Genomic DNA, 23,871 nt, shown 5'->3' on the forward strand with positions numbered 1-23,871 from the left:
TTCCACACACAACTTTCCACTACTATCCTTGATTGGCCCTAATCTTACTCTAGTCATTCTTTTGTTCCTGATATACCTATAGAAAGCCTTAGGGTTTTCCTTGATCCTATCCGCCAACAACTTTTCGTGTCCTTTCCTTGCTCTTCTTAACTCTCCCTTTAGGTCCTTCCTGGCTAACTTGTAACTCTCAAGTGCCCTAACTGAGCCTTCATGTCTCATCCTAACATAAGCCTTCTTCTTCCTCTTGACAAGTGCTTCAACTTCCTTAGTAAACCACGGTTCCCTTGCTCGACCACTTCCTCCCTGCCTGACAGGTACATACTTATCAAGGACACGCAGTAGCTGTTCCTTGAATAAGCTCCACATTTCGATTGTACCCATCCCCTCCAGTTTCCTTCCCCATCCTATACATCCCAAATCTTGCCGAATAGCATCACAATTGCCTTTCCCCCAGCTATAACACCTGGCCGAGTTCATTACCCAGTACCAAATCCAATGTGGCATCGTCCCTTGTTGGCCTGTCTACATACTGTGTCAGAAAACCCTCCTGCACACACTGCACAAAAACTGACCCATCTATAGTACTCGAACTATAGTATTTCCAGTCAATACTTGAAAAGTTAAAGTCCCCCATAACAACTACCCTGTTACTCTCGCTCGTGTCGAGAATCATCTTTGCTCTCCTTTCCTCTACATCTCTGGAACTATTTGGAGGTCTATAGACAACTCCCAACAGGGTGACCTCTCCTTTCCTGTTCCTAACCTCGGCCCATACTACCTCAGTAGACAAGTCCTCAAATGTCCTTTCTGCCGCCGTAATACTTTCCTTGATTAACAATGCCACACCCCCCCCTCTTTTACCATCTTCTCTGTTCTTACAGAAACATCCAAATCCTGGAACCTGCAAAAACCATTCCTGTCCCTGCTCTACCCATGTCTCCGAGATCGCCACAACATCGAAATCCCAGGTACCAACCCATGCTGCAAGCTCACCCACCTTATTCCGGATGCTCCTGGCGTTGAAGTAGACACACTTCAAACCAGCATCTTGCTTGCCGGTGCCCTCTTTCAAACTTTTAACCCTATCCCTGACCTCACTACTCTCAACATCCTGTACACTGGGACTACAATTTAGGTTCCCATCCCCCTGCTGAATTAGTTTAAACCCCCCCCGAAGAGCACTAGCAAATCTCCCCCCCCAGGATATCGGTACCCCTCTGGTTCAGGTGAAGACCATCCTGTTTGTAGAGGTCCCACCTACCCCAGAATGAGCCCCAATTATCCAGGAAACCAAAACCCTCCCTCCTGCACCATCCCTGTAGCCACGTGTTCAACTCCCCTCTCCTTATTTCTCACTTCACTAGCACGTGGCACAGGTAACAACCCAGAGATAACAACTCTGTTCTAGCTCTCAGCTTCCACCCTAGCTCCCTGAATTTCTGTCTCAAATCCCCATCTCTCTTCCTACCTATGTCGTTGGTACCTATGTGGACCACGACTTGGGGCTGCTCCCCCTCCCCCTTAAGGATCCCAAAAATACGATCAGAGACATCACGAACCCTGCCACCTGGGAGGCAACGTACCAGCCGTGAGTCTCTTTCGTTCCCACAGAACCTCCGTCTGTTCCTCTAACTATGGAGTCCCCAATGACAAGTGCTCTGTTCCTCTTCTCCCTTCCCTTCTGAGCAACAGGGACAGAGTCTGTGCCAGAGACCTGTGCCCCATTGCTTACCCCTGGTAAGTCCTCATTCCCCCCCAACAGTTTCCAAAACGGTATACTTGTTATTGAGGGGAACGACCACAGAGGATCCCTGCACTGCCTGCCGGTTCCCTCTCGTTCCCCTGACGGTAACCCATCTACCTTCTTCTTTTACCCGAGGTGTGACTACCTCCCTATAACTCCTCTCAATAACCCCCTCCGCCTCCTGAATGATCCAAAGTTCATCCATCTCCAGCTCTAGTTCCCTAATGCGGTTCTCGAGGAGCTGGAGTTGGGTGCACTTCCTGCAGATATAGCCAGCAGGGACACTCGAGGTGACCCTTACCTCCCACATTCTGCAGGATGAACATTCAACTGCCCCAACCTCCATTCCCACTGAACTAACTTCCCAACTACTGAAAAACCAAAAACAAAACAACAACAAAAAACTTGTTAGTTTAGCAATCCGACGGACAGGACTTTTTTTTTTTGTTTAGAGGAGGAGGATGGGTGGGAGACACTACCTAAGTAGTGTTTCGGGTAAAGCAACCACACAAATGTGTACCTCACTTACCCAGCAGTCCCACGTGCGCTCCGCCTATAGACGAATTAAGTTTTTTAATTAAACAATCAGTCACTCACCTTCCCGGCAGTCCCCTGGACAGCACTCCCTCTCCTCCTGCTGCTGAAACACGCTGCTCTCCCCTCGCTCTCACTATGTCCCTGCCGCTCTCCTCGTGCTCTTTCACGGAGTCTCTTTTATCCTGAGTCTCCGCCGCTCTCCTCGCGCTTTCACTGTGTCCCCGCCGATCTCCTCGCGCTCTTTCACTGAGTCCCCGCCGCTCTCCTCGCGCTCTTTTATCCTGAGTCTCCGCCGCTCTCCTTGCGCTCTTTCACTGTGTCCCCGCCGCTCTCCTCGCGCTCTTTTACTGTGTCCCCGCCGCTCTCGTCGCGCTCTTTTATCCTGAGTCTCCGCCGCTCTCCTCGCGTTCTTTCACTGTGTCCCCGCCGCTCTCCTCGCGCTCTTTTATCCTGAGTCTCCGCCGCTCTCCTTGCGCTCTTTCACTGTGTCCCCGCCGCTCTCCTTGCGCTCTTTCACTGTGTCCCCGCCGCTCTCCTCGCGCTCTTTCACTGTGTCCCCACTGCTCTCCTCGCGCTCTTTCACTGGTGGCTTGACTGAAACATATAAGATCCCAAGGGGTCTTGACAGACGGATACGGGAAGAACATTCCCCCCTTGTAGCTCACTATTTAACAATAAGAGTTTGCCCATTTAAGACAAGGGGTATGGAGACATTGGTCCTCTTGAGGGCTGGTATCTCTTTGATACTCCCTTCCTAAAAAGGCAGTGTAAGCAGAGTCTTTAAATATTCTTAAGTCAAAGGTGGATAGATTCTTGATAAGCAAGAAGGTGAAAGGTAATCGGGGATAGGCAGGAACGTAGAGCTGAGGTTACAATCAGGCCAGCCATGATCATATTGAATGGCTTCAGGGGCCATATGGCCTACTGCTGCTCCTCATTCGCATGTTTGCTGTGTTATTTACCAAGTTCGCAGTCGTCACCTTGGCGTCACCTGCATTCTAACAATGTGTGGTGCAAATTAAAAGATTGGAGCTCAAAGGTGAGGATGCCTGCCACCAGCTAATTCTAGGAAATTACAATAAAAATCTAACTTAAGTGCAGCTGTCTGGAGGGTTCATAGATCATGTTTGTTTTCTGCGTACCTACTTTTGAATTATATTTCACTTAATAATTGATATTAACTCTAATTCAGCCAGAGTTACTTAATGTTGCTGGGATTGCAGCTTGGCACTATGATAATGAAGAAGCAATGCACAACATGGGACTTTTATCCCATTCTCAGCACAGAGCCTAGCACCCAGCACATCTTGCTATAATTTGCAGCTCATTCCAAAAAATGCAGATCTGCAGATTTTAGATTAACATTAACAGAGAGATCTACATTGTTGTGTTCCATAAGACCTAAAGAAATAAGAACTGGGTAGGCCCTTCGGCCCTTGAAGGCGACTCCATTCAATAGGATCATGGCTGATCCAACATCCTCACATCCACTTTCCTGCTCTTTTCCCGTATTCCTTTACTGATCAAGAATCTATCTATCTCAGCCGTAAATATACACAAAGTCCCTGCCCCTACAGCTCTCTGTGGCAAGTAGTTTTATTTCTAATATTAAAAAAAAATAATTTACGAGATGTGGGAGTCGCTGGTTAGGCCAGTATTTATTGCCATTCTCTAGTTGCCCGTCAGAGGGTGGTGCTGAGCCCCTGCAGTCCCCAAAGTGTAGGTACACCCACAGTGCTATTAGGGAGGGAGTTCCAGGATTTTGCCCCAGCAACAGTATTTCCAAGTCAGGGTGGTGGGTGACTTGGAGGGGAACCTCCAGGTAGTGGGGTTCTCAGGTATATGCTGCCCTTGTCCTTCTAGATGGTAGCAGTTATGAGTTTGGAAGGTGCTGTCTAAGGAACCTTGGCGAGTTACTGCAGTGCATCTTGTAGATGGTACACACGGCTGCCACTGTGCATCGGTGGTGGAGGGTTTGAATGTTTGTGGAAGCTGTACTGAAAAAGCTTGGCTAGGGAGGCTGCCATCTCCAAAGACTCTTAACCCTCAAGATATTCCTCCTCATCTCGGGTCTTAAATTGACACCCCTTTATTCTGAGACTATGCCCTCTGGTTCTAGACTTTCCCATGAGGGGAAATATCCTCTCTGCATTTACCCTGTCAAGTCCCTTAAGAATCTGATATGTTTCAATGAGATCACCTCTTATTCTTCTAAATTACAATGAGCAGCGTCTCACCCTGATCAACCTGGAGGCCAAATCAGTGAGAGTGTCTTTAAGACATAGATAGGTTCTTGATTAATAAGGGGATCAGAGGTTATGGGGGTGAGAAAAATATCAGCCATGATTGAATGGCTAGCAGACTCGATGGGCCGAGTGGCCTAATTCTGCTCCTATGTCTTATGGTCTTATAACCATTGCTCATAAGACAATCCCTCCATATCAGGGATCATCCCAGTAAACTTTCTCCGAAAACCACAAATGAATTAATACTTTTCCTTAAATAAGGGGACCAAAACTGCTCACATTACTCCAGATTTGGTCTCCCCACCTTGTACAGTTGCAGCAAGACTTCCCTACTCTAATACTCCAACCCCCTTGAAATAAGGGCCCACATTCCATTAGCTTTCCTGATTACCTGCTGCACCTGTATGCCAGCTTTCTGTGTTACATGCACAAGTACCCCCAAGTCCTTTGTGCTGCAGCTTTCTCCATTTAAATAATACTGTTCTTTTGTTCTCCCTTCCAAAATTAACAACTTCACATTTTCCCACATTATCCCCCATCTGCCAACTTTTTACCCATTAACTTAACCAATGAATATTTCTTTGCAAACTGCTTGTATCCCTCTCTCAATTTGCCTTTCCACTTATTGTTGGGCTGTCTGCAAATTTGGCTACAGTACATTTGCTTCCTTCCTCAAGTCATGAATATACATTGTAAACAATTACAGACCCAGCACTGATCCCTGTGGAACCCCACAGGTTATAGGTTGTCAACCTGAAAAAGAACCCCTTATCGCCACTTGCTGTTTCCTGCCCATTAGCCAATTATCTCTCCATGCCAATATACTACCTCCAACATCATGGGCTCTTATGCTATGACTTAACCTTTTGTGAGGTATCTTGTCGAACACCTTCTAAAAGTCCAAATATGATACATCTACTGGTTCCCCTCTAACCACTGTGGTTGAGATTTCCTCAAAAAACTCTAATTAATTAGTCAGACATGATTTCCCTTTCATAAAGCCATGCTGACTCTGCTGGATTAGATTATGATTTTCCAAATGTGCTGCTATTACTTCCTTAATAATGGATTCCAATATTTTTCCAACAATAGATTTTCAATCAGTTTTCCAATCCTCCGGTACTTCTCCAGAATCCAAGCATTTTTGGAAAATTACAACTAATGACCGTCTCTATAGCTTCTGCTTTTAAGATCCTAGGATGCAAGCCGTCAGGGATAAAGGGCTTAATCAGCCTTTACCCCAATTTCTCTAGTGATGATATTTAATTCCTCCCCCCTTATTTTTGGGGGGGAAATATTTTTATTAAATTTGTAATATTTATATAAACAATAATCGAACAACCAGATTTATCAATAACCTCAACAAACAAATTAAAACAAAGAACCCCTCCAACAATTATAATCCCACCCCCACAATATACCATCCCCCCCCCCCCCCCCCCCCCCCCCCCCCCCCCCCCAATGTCAACAGTAACCAGATCCTTGTAATGGATTATAAACAGACGCCATCTACAATAGAGACCATCATTCGCTCCCCTCACCGTAAACTTGACCTTCAAAGTGCAAGAACTCCATCAAGTTACCCAGCCATGGTGCGGTACTGGGAGGCGTTGTCTGCCTCCAACCCAACAGAATCCATCACCAAGCCAACAATGAGGCAAAGGCCACAGCATCTGCCATCATAGCATTCCTCCATTCCAGCTAGTCTGACACCCCAAATATCATTACTGATGGGCAAAGCTCCAAATTCACTTTTAAAATTGTCGATATGGTGTTGCAAAAAGACCCCCCAAAACCCACCAATTTGGGGCAGGATCAGAACATGTGCGTATGGTTTGCAGGCCCTCTCAAGCATGCTTGCACCTATCTTCAACCCCTTCAAAAACGGACTCATTTTGGCTGTGGTGAGACGTGCCCTGAACACCACCTTGAGCTGTATTAAACTCAGCCTTGCGCAGGATGATGTAGCATTCACCCTGTGGAGAGACTCACTCCAAACCTTCTCCTCCAAAATGAGACAAAGCTCCTTCTCCCACCTAGCCTTCACCTCCTCCACCGAAACCGGCTCTTCCCCCATGATCTGACCATACAACCTGGACGTACCAGCACCCTCCAACCCCGCACAGGAGAGAATCCAGCAAGGTGGATGGCGACAGGCCCGGGAATGTCGAAAAAGCTGGCCTGACTGAGAGACCCAGTCAAGCACCTGAAAGTACCTAAACATATCCTCCCTCCCCCCCCCCCCCCCCCAAACTCCCTCCCCCACTCTCCCAAAAGCCTTTCTCCTTCAGTCTTCCCAGTCAGCAAACCGACCCTCCAAATACAGGTCCTTAACCCTCTCCAGCCCATTACTTTACCCCCAAAAGTGGCATCAAGTTACCCCAGTTGGGATGAACAATTGCTGCAAATAGGGAACCAACTTGACCCCCCCCCGCTTAAAATAATGGCAAACGTGGAGATATACACCAGATTCGCCAAATACTTGGCTGGAGCAAAGAGCAGAGAGGCCGTCGCCAACACCTCCAGACAAGACCCCTCACATGACCCCCAGCTCTAACTGTATACAGGCAACCTCCCAATCCCTGGACCAACCTAACACCTTCTCTGCATTGGCATCATGAAACAAAAGGTTTTACAGTGCCAAGCACCCCTCATCCGTAAGACCATCCTCCAGATTGGAGGAGATTGCCCCGCCCATATAAACCCCATTATAAACTGCTCCAGTGCCCGGAAAAATACTTTAGGGAGGGAAACCTGAAGACGCTGAAACAAAAACACGATCTTGGCAATATTAGTTTGCACCCGGCCCACCAGAGACAACGGAAGGCTGTCCTATCTCTGCAAATCCGCCCTCACCATAATTGCCAGACTAGTAAAGTTCAGCACGCGAAGCCCCGTCAATCCCGCACCATAATACAGCAGAAGCTCAATCCAGCACACGAAAAGGCAGCCCTCTCACCTCAGCTCCCTCCCCCAAAATACTCCGGTTTCCCAACATTAAACTTATACCGTAAAAAAGAGCCAAACCTCTCAAATATCTCTACAATATCAACCACCACTACCCCGGGTCCCTTACATACAACAAAAGATAGTCAGCGTACAATGACGCCCTGGACTTCTCCTTCTCCTCCCTCCTGATATTGCCTCATACAACAGCCAAACCCACAATACAAACCCAGGACCAAACCCAACTTTCTCCAGAACCATAAGTAAATAGCTCCATTGAACCCTGTTGAAGGCCTTTTCTGCCTTGCCAAAGACACAATTATCTCCGGCTCTAGCCCCTCCACTGGTGCAAGAAACATACTAAGTAACAGCCTCACGTTAGAATACAACTTCCTATCCTTCACAATGCTCATCTAATCCTCCCCCACAACCTCTGGGAGACACAGCTCCAACCTTAACACCAACACCTTGGCTAGAAGATTTGCACCCATATTAAGCAGAGAGATCGGCCAAAACAACCCACATACTGGGTTGTCCCTCCTTAGAAGGAACAAAATGGAAGCCCTCCCCAACGTCCCTGGAAGGGAACCCCGTGCCAATGAATCATTAAAAATCCCCAACACAAATGGAGCCAACTGAACCACAAACCTCTTATAGAATTTTACGGCAGCCTGTTTCCAGCGCCTTCCCAGCCCGCACCTTCCCCAAAGCAGTGTGCATCTCCTCCGACCCCAATGGCACCTCCAAATCCTATCCTACCTGGTGAAACATTACCCCTTTAAAAACTCTAACATTGACCTTTTCTGGGCAGATCGCTCTCTTCTTCCCCCTCACACCTCGCACCTGCACAATCTCTCTTGCAGCTTCTTGCTGCTTTAACTGACGGGCAAAAAGATAGCTAGCCTTCTCCCATATATATATTACACCGCCCCCTTTACCAATCGCAGCTGACGCACCACCCAACACGTGGATGACAGGTCAAACTGCATTTGCAGCTAGTCCCCACGTGCCCAAAGCTCTGCCGTGGGATCATTCGCATATTCCCTATGCCCAACTGGAATCTCATCCACCAAGTCCTGACACTCCTGTCTGGCCTCCCTATCCAGATGAGCCCTGTACGAAATGACTTCTCCCCTGATCACGACCTTTAACCCATCACATAACAGAGCGAGGGAGACCATCCCGTTCTCATTCCATGCTACGTAATCCTTTATGGCCATGGAAATCTTAGCACAAAACCAGAGGTCAGCCAACAGACCGACATCCAACCTCCATCCCCCCACGCTGTGCCTGACCCACTTCCAGCTTCAAACCTAATGCAGCACATGGTCCGAAATCACCAACGTCAAATACTCTTCACTTTTTACCCCAGGGAGCAAAATCTTACCCATAACAACAAAATCAATCCTCGAGTAAACCTGGTGCACCAGCGAAAAAAATGAAAACTCCTTACCCCCACCGGTTCACAAACCATTACAGATCCACCCCTCCCATTTCCTCCGCGAATGCCACCAGCAACTGCACTATCCCCAAAATAGACAGCGACCTTGCCCTGGAGCGATCGAACTTTGGATCAAAAACAGTTCAAATCTCCCCCTAAAATCAGCTGGTGCGTATCCAACCCCAGCCACTAGCCGTTCCATGAACTTATCATCCCAATTGGGGCATACACGTTCACGATCACCACTGTCTTCCCTTCCAGTGTACCGGTAACCATTACTTACCGACCACCCTGATCAGCCACCACTCCCCGCCTAAAAACAAACCCTCTTACTAACCAAAATCACCCCCCACCCCTCCTTGCCCTGCCATTAAGCCCTGAATAGGAAACCTGGCTCACGCCTTCCGCAACCTGATCTGATTCTGATGGGAAGCACGGTAGCATGGTGGTTAGCATAAATGCTTCACAGCTCCAGGGTCCCAGGTTCGATTCCCGGCTGGGTCACTGTCTCTGTGGAGTCTGCACGTCCTCCCCGTGTGTGCGTGGGTTTCCTCCGGGTGCTCCGGTTTCCTCCCACAGTCCAAAGATGTGTGGGTTAGGTGGATTGGCCATGCTAAATTGCCCGTAGTGTCCTAAAAAGTAAGGTTAATGGGGGGGGGGGGGTTGTTGGGTTACGGGTATAGGGTGGATACGTGGGTTTGAGTAGAGTGATCATTGCTCGACACAACATCGAGGGCCGAAGGGCCTGTTCTGTACTGTTCTATGTTCTATGGTCCCGCAAACGTCTCTTCCTGCAGGAACACCACATCGCCACCAAACCTTTCAAATGGGAAAAAACCCTTGCCCTCTTCACAGGCGCCCTACCAAGCCCCACACGTTCTCGGTGATCAACCTTGTTGGGCGTGTCTCACGCTCTCCTCCCCCCCACCACCCTCCCTCCTCCCCAACTGCCTGGTGCCACATCCCCCCACCACACGAACAACCATCTAGCCTGATTGCAACCCACCCATATAAGACCCGACAGACTGTAGCCTCTCCCGCCACTTCATTCCTGTTCGCTAGCCTCACCTCTGCTCACTACTAGCCAGGGCCCCCCCACCAAGGCCCAATTCTTTAATATTAATGGGATTCTCAAAGCATCTTCCACCATAAAGACTGATGCAAAGTATCTGTTTAATTCCTCTGCTTGTTCCCTTGTTCCCCAGCTAATTTTCTACGGTGCCTATGTTTATTTTGATCTCAGTTCATTTTTATATATTTAAAGAAGCTCTTGTCAGATTTTATATTACTCGCTAGTTTCCCCTTGTAGTTTATTTTCTCTCACATCATCTTTTTAGTCCTCATTTGCTAGATTCTAAATTATCCCAACCACTGGGGCTTTCACTGACTTAAGGCTGACAAATATAATACCCCAAATCCTTCTATGGCATACTGAGGAATGCAAATAACTAGATGGAAACTTACCAAAAGGAAGGGGAAAATGATGTTCTATTCCATAACTATTCTAAACTGGTACAATCGCTGTGTGTTGATTGGGTATTTTAATTTCAGAAATAAAAAACATTGCCTTACATTTGAGAGATGACAATAGTAAATTTATTCCACAATTGAGATTATCTTTGTACGGTAAAACTACTTTTCCACATGCATTTTGCAAAAGAAACAGTTTGTACTGGTTCACCGCATTTCAGTCATTTTCTGCAAAAGATTTTCAGGAGGAATAAGACCTGCGATTTCAAAGAAATTGTCAGATTGTGTTCAAACTATATAGAATTAATGGTGCCTTGCTTCAAAAAAAAGGGACTGTTCCTGCAAGGACAAGAAAGTCTGAACTGATATTCTAGAGGTGTTTAAAGTTATGAAGGGACAGAATAGGTAGAAGATGTTGGTTTCCAATGGTGGATAGAACCAAGGCATATACGTTAGGGGAGAGGAGATTTTGGTTTCTCTCTAGTCAGTAGAGACTGTCGCGTGCAGACTTATTGACTGAAAGAAACAGAGACCATGTCAGCTTTTAAGAATAGTTTAAAATAGGCGATTGAAGCATAGGAAGACACAGGAAGAACTGCTTGTTTAGTGGACAAGTACTACACCATTGGGTTGAATGGCAGGCTTAATGTTATAATCTCTATGCAACTGAGAGGCGAAAAGCTTAAACATATTTATAACGTACAGAAAATTCTGGAAAAACCCAGGTCTGGCAGCATCTGCAGAGAGAGAAACAGTTAACCATAACTCTTCAGAAATAGAAACTATTTTGGCTGGTTGGAGAATTTAGGATGGGGAGAAGTATCTAAAAATTAGAGCAAGACCTTTCAGTGGTGAAATTAGGATACCCCTCCGCACAGAAAAGGCTGGCAGAAATTTGGAACTCTTGTGAGAATTGTAAATTTTATACGAGATCAATGGAGTTTTGTTATCCTAAGGTATTAAGGGATATGGGGCAGAGGCAAGTATATGGAGTTAGGTCGCAAATCAGTCATGATCTCTTTGAACAGCGGAACAGGCATTTCCATTAAAGGTCTTTCATCTGATGCTTCAACCCCTCTGTCACAATATATCACTAAATCCTGCCACACCAGCTGTCTTCTGAACTGCCAAACTCGCTTTTCTCATGCTTTCCACACAAGTTCAGTCTTAGTCTTTTTCTGCTGTATCTTTCTCAATCCATATCTTATATTTTAAATATTCATCGCTCGTGTTGCAGCCAAAGCTGAAACGTTATTCCTTGTGTGGTGTGATCAGTGCACTCTGAATGCTCAGCGTAACTTATGTAGGCTGTAATTTTGTGATTCTAGTTATACATCCAAGCATTGCTTTGGTCTACAGGTTTAACAATAAAAGCAACATATTTTTACATCGATCAATGTTAAATTCAATTCTGCATTACATAGAATTTACAGCACAGAAACAGGCCGATTGGCTCAACTGGTTTATGCTACTTTGTCAAACCCTATCAACATATCCTTGCAGGGCTTTTTGGTAAATATTTATCTGCACTCCCGTCATCTCTATTGCCCTTGCTCTCAAGTGTTGTTACCAAATGCAATCAATGTATAGTTATTCTTAAGGGCTTATGGAGATTAAGAATACTACAGTTAAAAACACTGACTCTAGTAAATACACCCTCGCCAATTTTATTATATTCCAAGTTCATTTTATTAATATAAAAGTAAAAAACTGCAGATGCTGAAAATCTGAAACAACGGAAACAGAAAGTGCTGGAAATACACAGCAAGTCTGGCAATATCTGTGGAGAGAGAAACAGAATTAACTTTTCAGGCGACTGGCCTGTCAGTTCTGATGAAATATCATCAACCTGAAACCTTAACACTTTGTTTTTCTGCACATATTCTGCCTTTTCTGCTATTTCCTTGTTGTTTTTATTTCTTTGTTAAATTTACTTCTTGTTCTTTTGCATGTTCTATCTCAGATTTGTTAGATCTTCAGTTCAATTAAGTCTTTCATGTCATGCTTTCTGGAAATCCAAATAAACCACATTACAGCGAGTACTGCTATTTGTCTGTAACGATCTGAAGAAAATGGAGGTGGTTTAGCAATCAAAATCTTCCCCTTTTAAATCCACGTTCATTGCTTATTAAGTTATTGCTACTGTGCAGGTCCACATAATGGGATTCACTGACTTCAGCCTTATTGTTGATACTAAATTAATGGAGCTGTAGCTGTTTGGAACCGATATGATATCCTTTTTAGAACACGGACACTGTTTTCTGCTTCCAGTCATGAATCTACACTAAAACTTGCAAGTTTTCACAATTGTAATGGCACTGTCTAAATCGTTGAAGTCATGGAGTCAGCATTTTACAGCACAGATAGAGGCCCTTCAGCCCATCATTTCTGTGCCAGCCATCAAGAACCTATCTATTCTAATCCCACTTTAAAGCACTTGGTCCATAGCTTTTCAAGTGTTAATTTAAATGCTTTAAACGTTGCGAGGGTTCCGCATCGGCCACCCTTTTAGATAGGGAGTTCCAGATATCCACCACCCACTGGGTGAAAAGATTTTTCCTCAAATCCTTTGCTCCTCACCTTAAGGGGTCATGAAATATCTTTGGCTAACAGGGTTAAGGAAAATCCCAAAGCCTTTTATTCGTATGTAAGGAGCAAGAGGGTAACTAGGGAAAGGATTGGCTCACTCAAAGACAAGAGAGGGAATTTATGCGTGGACTCGGAGGAAATGGGTGAGATTCTTAATGAGTACTTTGCATCGGTATTCACAAAGGAGAGGGACAAGACGGATGTTGAGGCTAGGGATGGATGTTTAAATACTCTAGGTCAAGTTGTCATACGGAAAGGGGAAGTTTTGGGTATTCTAAAAGACATTAAGGTGGACAAATCCCCAGGACCGGATGGAATCTATCCCAGGTTACTGAGGGAAGCGAGGGTCGAAATAGCCGGGGCCTTAACAGATATCGTTGCAGCATCCTTGAGCACGGGTGAGGTCCCGGAGGACTGGAGAATTGCTAATGTTGTCCCTTTGTTTAAGAAGGGTAGCAGGGATAATCCAGGGAATTATAGACCTGTGAGCTTGACGTCAGTGGTAGGCAAACTGTTGGAGAAGATACTGAGGGATAGGATCTATTCACATCTGGAAGAAAATAGACTTATCAGTGATAGGCAGCATGGTTTTGTGCAAGGAAGGTCATGTCTTACAAACCTAATAGAATTCTTTGAGGAAGTGACAAAGTTATTTGATGAGGGAAGGGCTGTAGGTGTCATATACATTGACTTTAGTAAGGCGTTTGATAAGGTTTCCCATGGCAAGTTGATGGCAAAAGTGAAGTCGTATGGGGTTCAGGGTGTACTAGCTAGATGGATAAACAACTGGCTGGGCAACAGGAGACAGAGAGTAGTGGTGGAAGGGAGTGTCTCAAAATGGAGAAGGGTAACTAGTGGTGTTCCACAGGGATCCGTGCTTGGACCACTGTTGCTTGTGATCTACATAAATGACCTGGAGGAAGGTATAGGTGGTCTGATTAGCAAGTTTGCAGGTGATACTAAGATTGGTGGAGTTGCAGATAGCGAGGAGGACTGGCAGAGAATACAACAAAATATAGATAGATTGGAGAGTTCGGCAGAGAAATGGCAGATGGAGTTCAATCCAGGCAAATGCGAGGTGATGCATTTTGGAAGATCAAATTCAAGAGCGGACTATATGGTCAATGGATAGGTCCTGGGGAAAATTAATGTACAGAGAGATCTGGGAGTTCAGGTCCATTGTACCCTGAAGGTGGCAACGCAGGTTGATAGAGTGGTCAAGAAGGCATACAGCATGCTTGCCTTCATCGGACAGGGTATTGAGTACAAGAGTAGGCAGGTCATGTTACAGTTGTATAGGACTTTGGTTAGGCCACATTTGGAATACTGCGTGCAGTTCTGGTCGCCACATTACCAGAAGGATGTGGATGCTTTGGAGAGGGTGCAGAGGAGGTTCACCAGGATGTTGCCTGGTATGGAGGGTGCTAGCTATAAAGAAAGGTTGAGTAGATTAGGATTGTTTTCGTTGGAAAGACGGAGGTTGAGGGGGGACATGATTGAGGCATACAAAATTATGAGAGGTATGGACAGGGTGGATAGCAACAAGCTTTTTCCAAGAGTGGGGGTGTCAGTTACAAGGGGTCACGATTTTAAGGTGAGAGGGGGAAAGTTTAAGGGAGATGTGCGTGGAAAGTTTTTTTACGTAGAGGGTCGTGGGTGCCTGGAACGCTTTACCAACGGAGGTGGTAGAGGCGGGCACGATAGCATAATTTAAGAGGCATCTAGACAGGTATATGAACGGGCGGCAACAGAGGGAAGTAGACCTTGGAAAATAGGAGACAGGTTTAGATAAAGGATCTGGATCGGCGCAGGCTGGGAGGGCCGAAGGGCCTGTTCCTGTGCTGTAATTTTCTTTGTTCTTTGTTCTTAAATCTATGCCACCTGGTTACTGACCCTTGTACTAAGAGGAAAAGTTTCTCCTATCTACCCTATCTAAAGATGTTCATATTCTTCTCACAACCAATTTTAAGTGGACTCTTATCAGAGCACTGGTATAGAGATTATGGCCCGGGGAGCCCTCGCCCTTATCCCTCAGACTGCAGTTCTAGATGTATTCTTAGAACACAATTCTGAGCCCTGTATGTTTATGAAGAGACCAAAGCCATATTCAGGAAAGGAGATAAGGAATGACCAAGGGAAATAAAAAAACAGTTAGTACTGATCGGCACACAAGTCAGCATCTCTTACCAGGGTATCCTGATGATGCCTTGATATACATCTGTCCATATTGATCTTCTGCCATTGTCTCATACGCTTCATCATCATCTTCTTCTTCCTCATTCTGGTATGAAGTTGGACTGTCCGTGGTCTGATTACTGCTTCCACCTGGGCTTGTGCGCTCTGTTTGGACATAGGTTACTGGTTGCACAAAAGGTGTGGCACCCCAGGATCCAGGATAGGAAACTCTAGGTAACTTCAAAGGTGTTGCACAGTTTAGGTGACTGGCACTCTCACGCTGGCTAGCCTCCAACGAGCGCTTGGTTGTAAGGGCATGAATGCCAGGCACCGTCAGATCTTGTTCGCAGTGTTCACTCTTCACCCGAGAAAGCAAAGGAATGGGTAAAGCTGAAGACACAACCGTTGGGGTGGCAGGTGGCTGTAGGGGGCAAGGACTCTGTGGGGCAGAGCCAGTGTCTTCGATGGAGGTTGTCTGAGAGTCACAATGTGGGGAGCTCACTTTGAACATCAGTTCAGTCCCTTTCTCGACAATGCGCTGTATTTGCAGGAAGCCTGCTGTGTACATCACCACCAGCTGCTCGCTGGCTGCCATGGTAAGCTTGCCGGTGTAACAAAAGGAAAGGATCTGCTGAAAGCAGGCAGGCGGCACTGTGGAGGGCAACTCAAATGCACTTTTACTATTGCCACTGAACAAATCCCGGAAATAGAGGCTGTTGGCTGCCAGCACAGCACGGTGCGCCTTGAAGGCTTGACCTTTGACTACGATAGAGACATCACAAAATAACCCCATTAACCGCTGCTCATTCAAGCATCCCAGGACATTATTCCCAAAATTCGGAATCTCGAGATGAAGAATCTGAGCCATGGCTGAGATGAAGTGCTGGTCCTTCCAGGGGTCACAGTGGCAACATCAAATCACAGCTGTAAACAACAAAATATAAAGGGTGGGGAGACAAAAAAAAAATCAACAGGTCAGAGCTGGCTCTATTCCACATCCTAATGAAAAGCAACCAGAACCAGAAGCAAAACTCAAATTGTGTACATTTGTTTCCAAACTAAAGCAACAAAGAATGCATCAGCACAAATTACCTTTTTTTAAAAAAAGAAATGCAGGATCAAATCCCTGCTTTAGCCAGTTCAGGCTGTACAAGTCAAGTCCCTGTACTGCTGTGCACTGAATGTAAATGAACAGGAGGGACAGTGATTAACATTCAGGCTACACACTTGAATGAAAGGAGCTTTTGACTGACGGCCCGAAATGCCCACCAGCTTAGAAACGAGACTTTCAAACACAGAACTGTTATCTTGTTGCTAAAGTGAAGTTTTGCTTTGGTACAAGCTGCAGTTTGATGACTCACTGCAAAGATGGCAGTAAGCACTGGAGGCTTTGTCTCACCGTTGAGCAATGCCTGGGAAACGGGAGATCAGTTTGAATTATGTATGTATCCAAGAGCTCCCACTGCAGTTTAGTCAATAGAGCTATTCACAATGCTAAAACATTTCAATCATTCCAAGCATTCAGCCCTGTTAAAAACATTAGACGCCGTTAAAACTTAGTTACAGTAACCGATGCACTCACCTATCAATGAGGATTTAATGCCACACCTTTTCTGTATTAATGCAAATACAGTAACTGGTCTGACTAAATATTCCAACACACACTAGTCCACAGCAGTCATGTGTCATGTTAGACAGCAAGCTCAGTGTAGGAAATGTGCCAATAATTCAAACCATTCAGTGACTATGCAGTACTGTAACGTTAATGAAATCACAAAGCTTAAAGGGGCTAATGGAATTTCAGGCTAAAAATATTTGTACTTTTACTTTCAAGTACATGATTCATAAAATCTTAACAGGACAGAAGGTGATCATTCAGCCATTATTATTGGACAGCACGGTAGCATAGTTGTTAGCACAATTGCTTCTCAGCTCCAGGGTCCCAGGTTCGATTCCCGGCTTGGGTCACTATCTGTGCGGAGTCTGCATGTCCTCCCGGTGTGTGCGTGGGTTTCCTCCGGGTACTCCAGTTTCCTCCCACAATCCAAAGATGCGACGGTTAGGTGGATTGCCATGCTAAATTGTCCTTAGTGCCCAAAATTGCCCTTCGTGTTGGGCGGGGTGACTGGGTTATGGGGATAGAGTGGAGGTCAGGGCTTGGGTAGGGTGCTCTTTCAAAGAGCCGGTGCAGACTCGATGGGCTGAATGGCCTCCTTCTGCACTGTAAATGCTTTGATTCTATGATTATGCTTGTACTCTTGAGGGTGCTATTCAATTAAATTAGTCTAACTTTCCATTCTTTTCCTATTACCCTGCAAATATTTCCTTTTCAAGTGTATATCCAAACTGTTGTTGAAACTGCTTCCAAAACCCTTTTGGGCAGTACATTCTAGATCATAACAAGTCGTGGCTTTTAGAAACAAAATCTCTTCTCCCCTATGGTTCATTTTACCAATTAGTTCAAATCTTTGTTATCTAGTTAGAGCAGTGGAAACAGTTCCCCCTTATCCACTCTACCAAACCCTTCATAATTTTAAATACCTCCATTGGATGAATGATCACTGGTCTAAAACATTATTTCTGTTTCTCTCTCATGGACGAGATGTTACCTGACCTGCTGAGAATTCCCAGCAAAATTGACGTGCAAAATTTTACTTTTGTGGAATTAGATATACCACCTTGTAGATGGGAAGGAGATAAATTAGTACACAACCATCACACTGTCTCAGTTCACAAGACAAAATTTACCCCGATGATGGAAGGTCTAAAGGCTGCTTGCAAGTCAGTACTTTATCAGGTTCAAATCTCGCATTAACAGAGTAGGTTTAACTTGGAAACCATGCCAAAAATGTGTAGGTGTTTACTGGACACTGGAATGCCTCATTAATCACCAACAATATAACATCGTAAAAATTATTTTCAGACATAGGTCATGCAAGTTCTTGAATTTCAAATGATCATATTCCTTAAACAATTTTCAGAGGTAATCATTTCTGCTTTACGTTGTGTTCTGCCTCAATGCAAAGCAAATGAGAAGATGAGATTGGAGAGAAGAAGTGGGCAAATCTCATTGTCCAAGTAATTTTTTGTAACAAAAACATGGATAATGTTTCTAATTGCCATGGGAAGCTCTGCTCTTGGACTTGTAAAAACCATGGCCCATAACTTCCTCAGAGTGGAAATCTCTGTTGGATCGCCACTCTCAACGGACTTGCTTTCACTGGATTCCGAAGCCTTCCTCACTCAAGCAGGGCGAGACAGAAGCAGCAAGGCATGCCCCTACTGCATCAGTATGGAATAACTGGAGCGCAGGGAAGAAAGGAATGTCCCTTTTTACGGCTCTATCTGCCGTAAAGGGGATGTTTATGTGGAACAATTAAAAGGCAAGTGATTCAGACAATGGGAGGGTGCACCATCCGGCGGGGTGGGGGAGGAGGAAGAGTAGTGTGCATCAGTTGAGGTGGTGGTCCCATGTATGAGACTGGATGTGGGTTTTAATTTAAAATACTGAGAGTTAAGAGGAAAAAGAATTACTTCTAACTCCAGAGTAACTACGAGGGTAAAACTGGCAGAGCAATCAAAGTTAGAGATTTAAATCGCTTTGGTCAGATGATTCCCAGCCCAGCACACTTGTCCAGAGGAAGTTAGCACTTCTGGGCAATTGCCGGATAAACCCTTGCATGGGAAGATTGGGGTTCCTCCCTAAATGCCGGGGAACCAGGAAGTTATGGACCCATGTCTCTAGGTTTTTGGATAGGCAATGGTTGTAATTCAGGAATTGATGGATATTTGCCGTGCCAAACAGTTTGAGGTTTCCTTTTATTAGAATATAGAAAGTAGTCTGCAACATCACAACAAAGTCATGAATGTTAGAACAGAGCACAGTTGCAGGGGACAGCACGCATAATGGCAATTATGCTGGACTCAGAACTCAGAGGCAGGGAGTTCAAATTGAAATTAATTTGGTAATGTATGGGCTAGCACCTGGAAAACGGCCATTCACAGGCTTTGCAAATTAACCCAACTATTTATCCAATGTCCAACAGGGAACCTGCCACTCCTGCCTTTGACTGATGTAAACATCTCCAATGCCACATTAGGAGGTTGACTCAAATGTCCTTGGTAGCTGAGCAAGCATCAAATTGTAAGCAATCAAAACAGAATGGAATCAAAGACCACAGCGGCTGAAATGGAATACAAACGGTTGCTGCCCCAACATCGCTGAATTTTACAATAAATAAATGAAATAATAGGGTTCAGGTAATCTCATGGACAATAAAGTAAAACCCATCGCCATAAAATGGGTGCAACCTCCTGGAACAAAATTCCTCAGAGGACAGAATAGTCTCAAGTGATTTGTTGAAATAAATGTACTTTTTCTTTGTAGGGTTGACAATAAAGTTTACATTGCTAGTTTGCGTTATTTGGTGTGCCATTCTTGCCTCTTCAGTCAAAAGGCTGTAGGGGTCAAGTAGTGCTGCGCAGAGTACACGCTTTCAGATGAGATGATAAACCAAGTCTTCCCCCGATTACTCAGAAGGTAAAAAAGCCCATGGCAGTAGGTTGACGAGGAGCATGAGCATCATCGTCAGTGTTAAGGCCAACATTTATCCCTCAACCATTACATTAAAAGAGTTTAGCTGGCCATTCTCATTGTGCACAACAAGCTCCCACAAATGGCAAAAAAACTGCTGCATTGGTCACATCATAACAGTAACTACATTTCCTTGGGTATGAAGCGTTTGGGATGTCCGTGGATTGTCAAAGATGCTTTATAAATGCAAGTTTCTCTTTTTCTTTCCTGTTCAGCTAAAATAAATATCATGCGACCCAAATCATGCCAAGGGTTTTACAATCATGATTCTGCAACGACCCATTAAAAAAAAATATAATAGCTAAGCTATTAAGTTGAATTAAGTTCGCCTTTATATCAATTTTTATTTATTTTGCATCCAATAGCTTTAACCGGGTACAAGTTCGGGTCACCTGATCTTAGCAGTGAAAAAGATGTGTATTATGTTATAGTTAATTTTTAATTAGATAGAAACCAGCGATACTTGTCAACATGAATAATCAAGAGAGAAAAAACGAGGCAACTTGATGAAGTTTAAATTCAACCTCAATAAAATCAATGCAAAGCATTTGCTCTTAGTTATTTTGATCTCACTTCTTAAAGATCTCTGAAGAATCAAGGATTAAAAGAAAATTCATGTCATAACAATTTAAATATGCACAGGAAAGGAGAAAAAAATGTCTACATTCAGTAAAACCAAATGGAAAATTCTTCATCCTGAATTTTTTTAACCAAGAGATCCTCCATACTGTAGGATCACACTCAAAAACTTGACAGCAACCAAGTCATCTGAGTTTCACTTTGATGTCAATGAACTGTCAAAAGGATGTCACACGCCTTCCCCTGCACTTCTGTAGCTGTTTCTTCCTTCCCCCCTACCCCCATCCCCAACCTCACCCCAGCTTGCTTGTCCACATCGTTCCCAACCCTTGTTCATGTAATATCTTGTTTCATACCACCAGTGTCGTATGAAATTCTGCAAGAAAAGAAAAACCCAACATTGCTTGTTCATCAATAAATAGGAAAAAAATCAATGCTTTCTTAACCTAATACAGTACATCTTGCATGACTCATGAGACTGGTTTCCTAAAGTTAGCTCTAAAGTGAGTCAATACCATAAAAAGTCAATTAGTGACTAGCTTCAGTGAATCAGATTCTGTCACTTTCATTGCTTCATTACCATTTATGGTGGCACAGCTTGGTATTTTATTAGCAAATCAGTTCCTGAGTCAGCATTACTCGACATGAGAACATCAGGACAGAGGGCCCATTTATTTTGCATTGAATGTTGCGAAAACAGAGTTTAGCTGGGACATGTGCCATGTACTTATTTGCCCCTTTGTGCTCCAAACAGATTACTGTTTCTGCCAGTTTGCAGATTTACTACTGAAGACATGTTAAAAATACCATTTTCCCTTCAGTATCTTTTCTTTTCACAAACTATGCAGTGGTCAGCAATGCTGGGAAAAAGACTGACGAGCTGGCTCAGCCAAGGTTCAATTTAATCTGCAGAACAAGTATCACTGAGCACAACACAAAACAGCCCAAGTTAACACATTGACATGCTAAATTAAAAAAAAATCACAAGTCTTCCAGCTGTGCTAATTATATTATACTGAAGCAGAAATGTATAACAAGGTGTTACTGATTAGTGACTTATGATACAAGTAACTATTTTATAAAAGCTGTCATCCATGCACTATAGTTAATGTCATCTCACTGTTGGTTGCTACAGACAGATTTAACATGCAAGGCCTCCATGAAGTAGTTCTGGAAATGAAAATAAATTGTTAAGAGTTGACGAATTGGCACCACATTTGAACTCTATAGGTAAGTATTAATCAATGATTGTACTTGGGAAGAGGTCTATTTTGCTCAAACTGTGGCTGGCCAAAACCTTCTTCTAGCTGAACCAGCAGAAAAGCAAACATAAGTAAAAGGACATGGACATGAAGTCTTAACAGTTTCCCCCACAGATGTGGACAGATCGGAGTACTTCCAGCATTTGTATTTCTGGTTTTTAGCATTCGCAATATTTTGCTTTGAAAAACAGACAATTCTGGAAAATAGGACTTGCCAGATCACAATGATTTTTTTAAATCTGCCCCTTTAGTAGGCTGCAGTTACTGCACTCAAATACAAAATCTATTGAAGGGTTAAGAAGAAAATCAATGGGGTTACCAAGGATCATGAGTCACAGTCATGAACTATTGTGAAGAAAGCAACTTGTCAAATGCAGGATTTTGTTTCACTGAAGGGATGGTCAGAGAGCAGTTTTCAAAATTTGAAGGATTATGATGAGCCAATTGGGGCTAGATTGTTTCCATTAGTGGACAAGATGGAAGGAAGGTACCAATCGAAGATTGTAAAATAATTAAAGGAGAAGTATCATATTTGGGATTTCTTTGCCAAACAGATTACCATTAAGAACTCAATATTTAAAAAGGTGTTTTCAAACAAGCTTTGAAAAAAAGAAGACAAAAGATGAAAAATATTGATCTGTCTTTTTCCATCTGTTAGCTTGCTTTTGTAATTGAAAAACATCTTGCACCAACAGAGGGATTTTTTTTTTAAAAACAGAAGCAGATACATGGGCAATCAGCCAGATACAGCAAATAGTGCAAAGTGAATTAGGCTTTTAACAGAAACAAAGCAGTTATTTTCTGGGGATTATTACACAAGCACACGTAGTACTCTTTAAATCAAGTATGTCAGATCCTCTTGCTCTCTACATTAACCTGTGAAATATCACAATCAACTTATTTATCCTGGGTCTCACGTCCGCAGGTATTCCCTCAAGTTTGCTTTCAGAAAGTTTAGAGGTGCCCATTCAGGGCATATGTGAAAGGCTCAAATATTGGATTTCAGTCACAGCAAAGTACTATCAATATACACAAGTGTCGTCATAGTCAGAAAACAGGCAGTATAGATGTTTAAACAGCACTGCTGGGCCCAACAGAATGTCTACAGCATAACCATAAGTTGTAGGAGGAGAAAACATTCTTAGAGGATTTTGAATTACAAAATCCTCCATCACAGAACATTGCTGAAACATGGTTTAGAAATAGCTTCAAAAACGGAATAGGTTGTTTGGAGTTCTTCCGGAGGGTCAGTGCAGAATGGGTGGGCTGAATGGCCTCCTTCTGCACTGTAGGAATTCTATAATTCTATCTACCCTGCATCTCAACCAAAAATCTTAAATGCATAACTAACTTTTGTCTGCCTTATTTAAACCTGTCCTAATCCTGTACACCTCTTATCAAATCTCCCCTTAACATTCTCTGCTTCAAAGAGTACAAATCCAGCTTTTCCAAAGCTTCAGTTGCACAGTATTGGTCTCCTTATTTAAGGAAAGATGTAAATGTGTCAGAGGTAGTTCAGGAAGGTTTACTGTGGGTGGCATGGTCGCATAATGGTTAGCACTGTTGCTTCACAGCACCAGGGTCCCAGGTTCGATTCCCGGCTTAGTCACTGTCTGTCTGCATGTTCTCCCCGTGTCTAGGTGGGTTTCCTCCGGATGCTCCGGTTTCCTCCCACAAGACCCGAAAGGTAATTTGGACATTCTGAATTCTCCCTCTGTGTATCCAAACAGGCGCGGAATAAAGTGATTAGGGACTTTTCACAGTAACTTCAATGCAGTGTCAATGTAAGCCTACTTGTGACAGTAAAGGTTTATTTATTTTATTTAATACCGGAATTGGAGGGTTGCCTTATGTAGAAGGGTTCAATAGGTTAGGTTTATATCCACTTGAATTTAGAAGAGTTTGAGGCAACTTGATCAAAACGTTTAAAGTCCTGATGGGTACTGACAGGGTAATAATAATAATAATAATAATAATAATAATAATAATAATAATCGCTTATAGTCACAAGTAAGCTTCAATTATGTTATTGTGAAAAGCCCCTAGTCGCCACATTCTGGCGCCTGCTCAGGGAGGCCGGTACGGGAATTGAACCCGCGCTGCTGGCCTAGTTTTGCATTACAAGCCAGCTGTCTAACCCACTGTGCTAAACAAGCCCCTACTGTGATAAACCAGGCCCTGGTTTATTGTAGCGGATGTTTCCTCTTCTCAGATAATAAAGAATATGGGTCACTACTTAAAAATAAGGGGTTGCTCATTTACAGAGGGAAAGAATTATTTTCCCAGAA

The 23,871-nt window shown here is 44.0% G+C and overlaps 1 protein-coding gene across 8 annotated transcripts in view; it reads right to left on the reverse strand.

Moving 5' to 3' along the window:
• Nucleotides 1-23,871, reverse strand: part of LOC119955702 (nucleus accumbens-associated protein 2-like) — a 114,287-nt gene that overhangs the window by 38,953 nt on the left and 51,463 nt on the right. For all 8 annotated transcript variants that reach the window (XM_038782174.1, XM_038782167.1, XM_038782171.1 and 5 more), the window contains one exon: nt 15,161-16,072. In XM_038782174.1, coding sequence (XP_038638102.1) covers nt 15,161-16,016 — 856 coding nt within the window. In that variant the 5' untranslated portion in view covers nt 16,017-16,072. The remainder of the gene's footprint in view (nt 1-15,160; nt 16,073-23,871) is intronic.

This window comes from Scyliorhinus canicula, chromosome 21, assembly GCF_902713615.1.
Source record: "Scyliorhinus canicula chromosome 21, sScyCan1.1, whole genome shotgun sequence".
In the NCBI taxonomy this organism is placed as follows: Eukaryota; Metazoa; Chordata; class Chondrichthyes; order Carcharhiniformes; family Scyliorhinidae; genus Scyliorhinus; species Scyliorhinus canicula.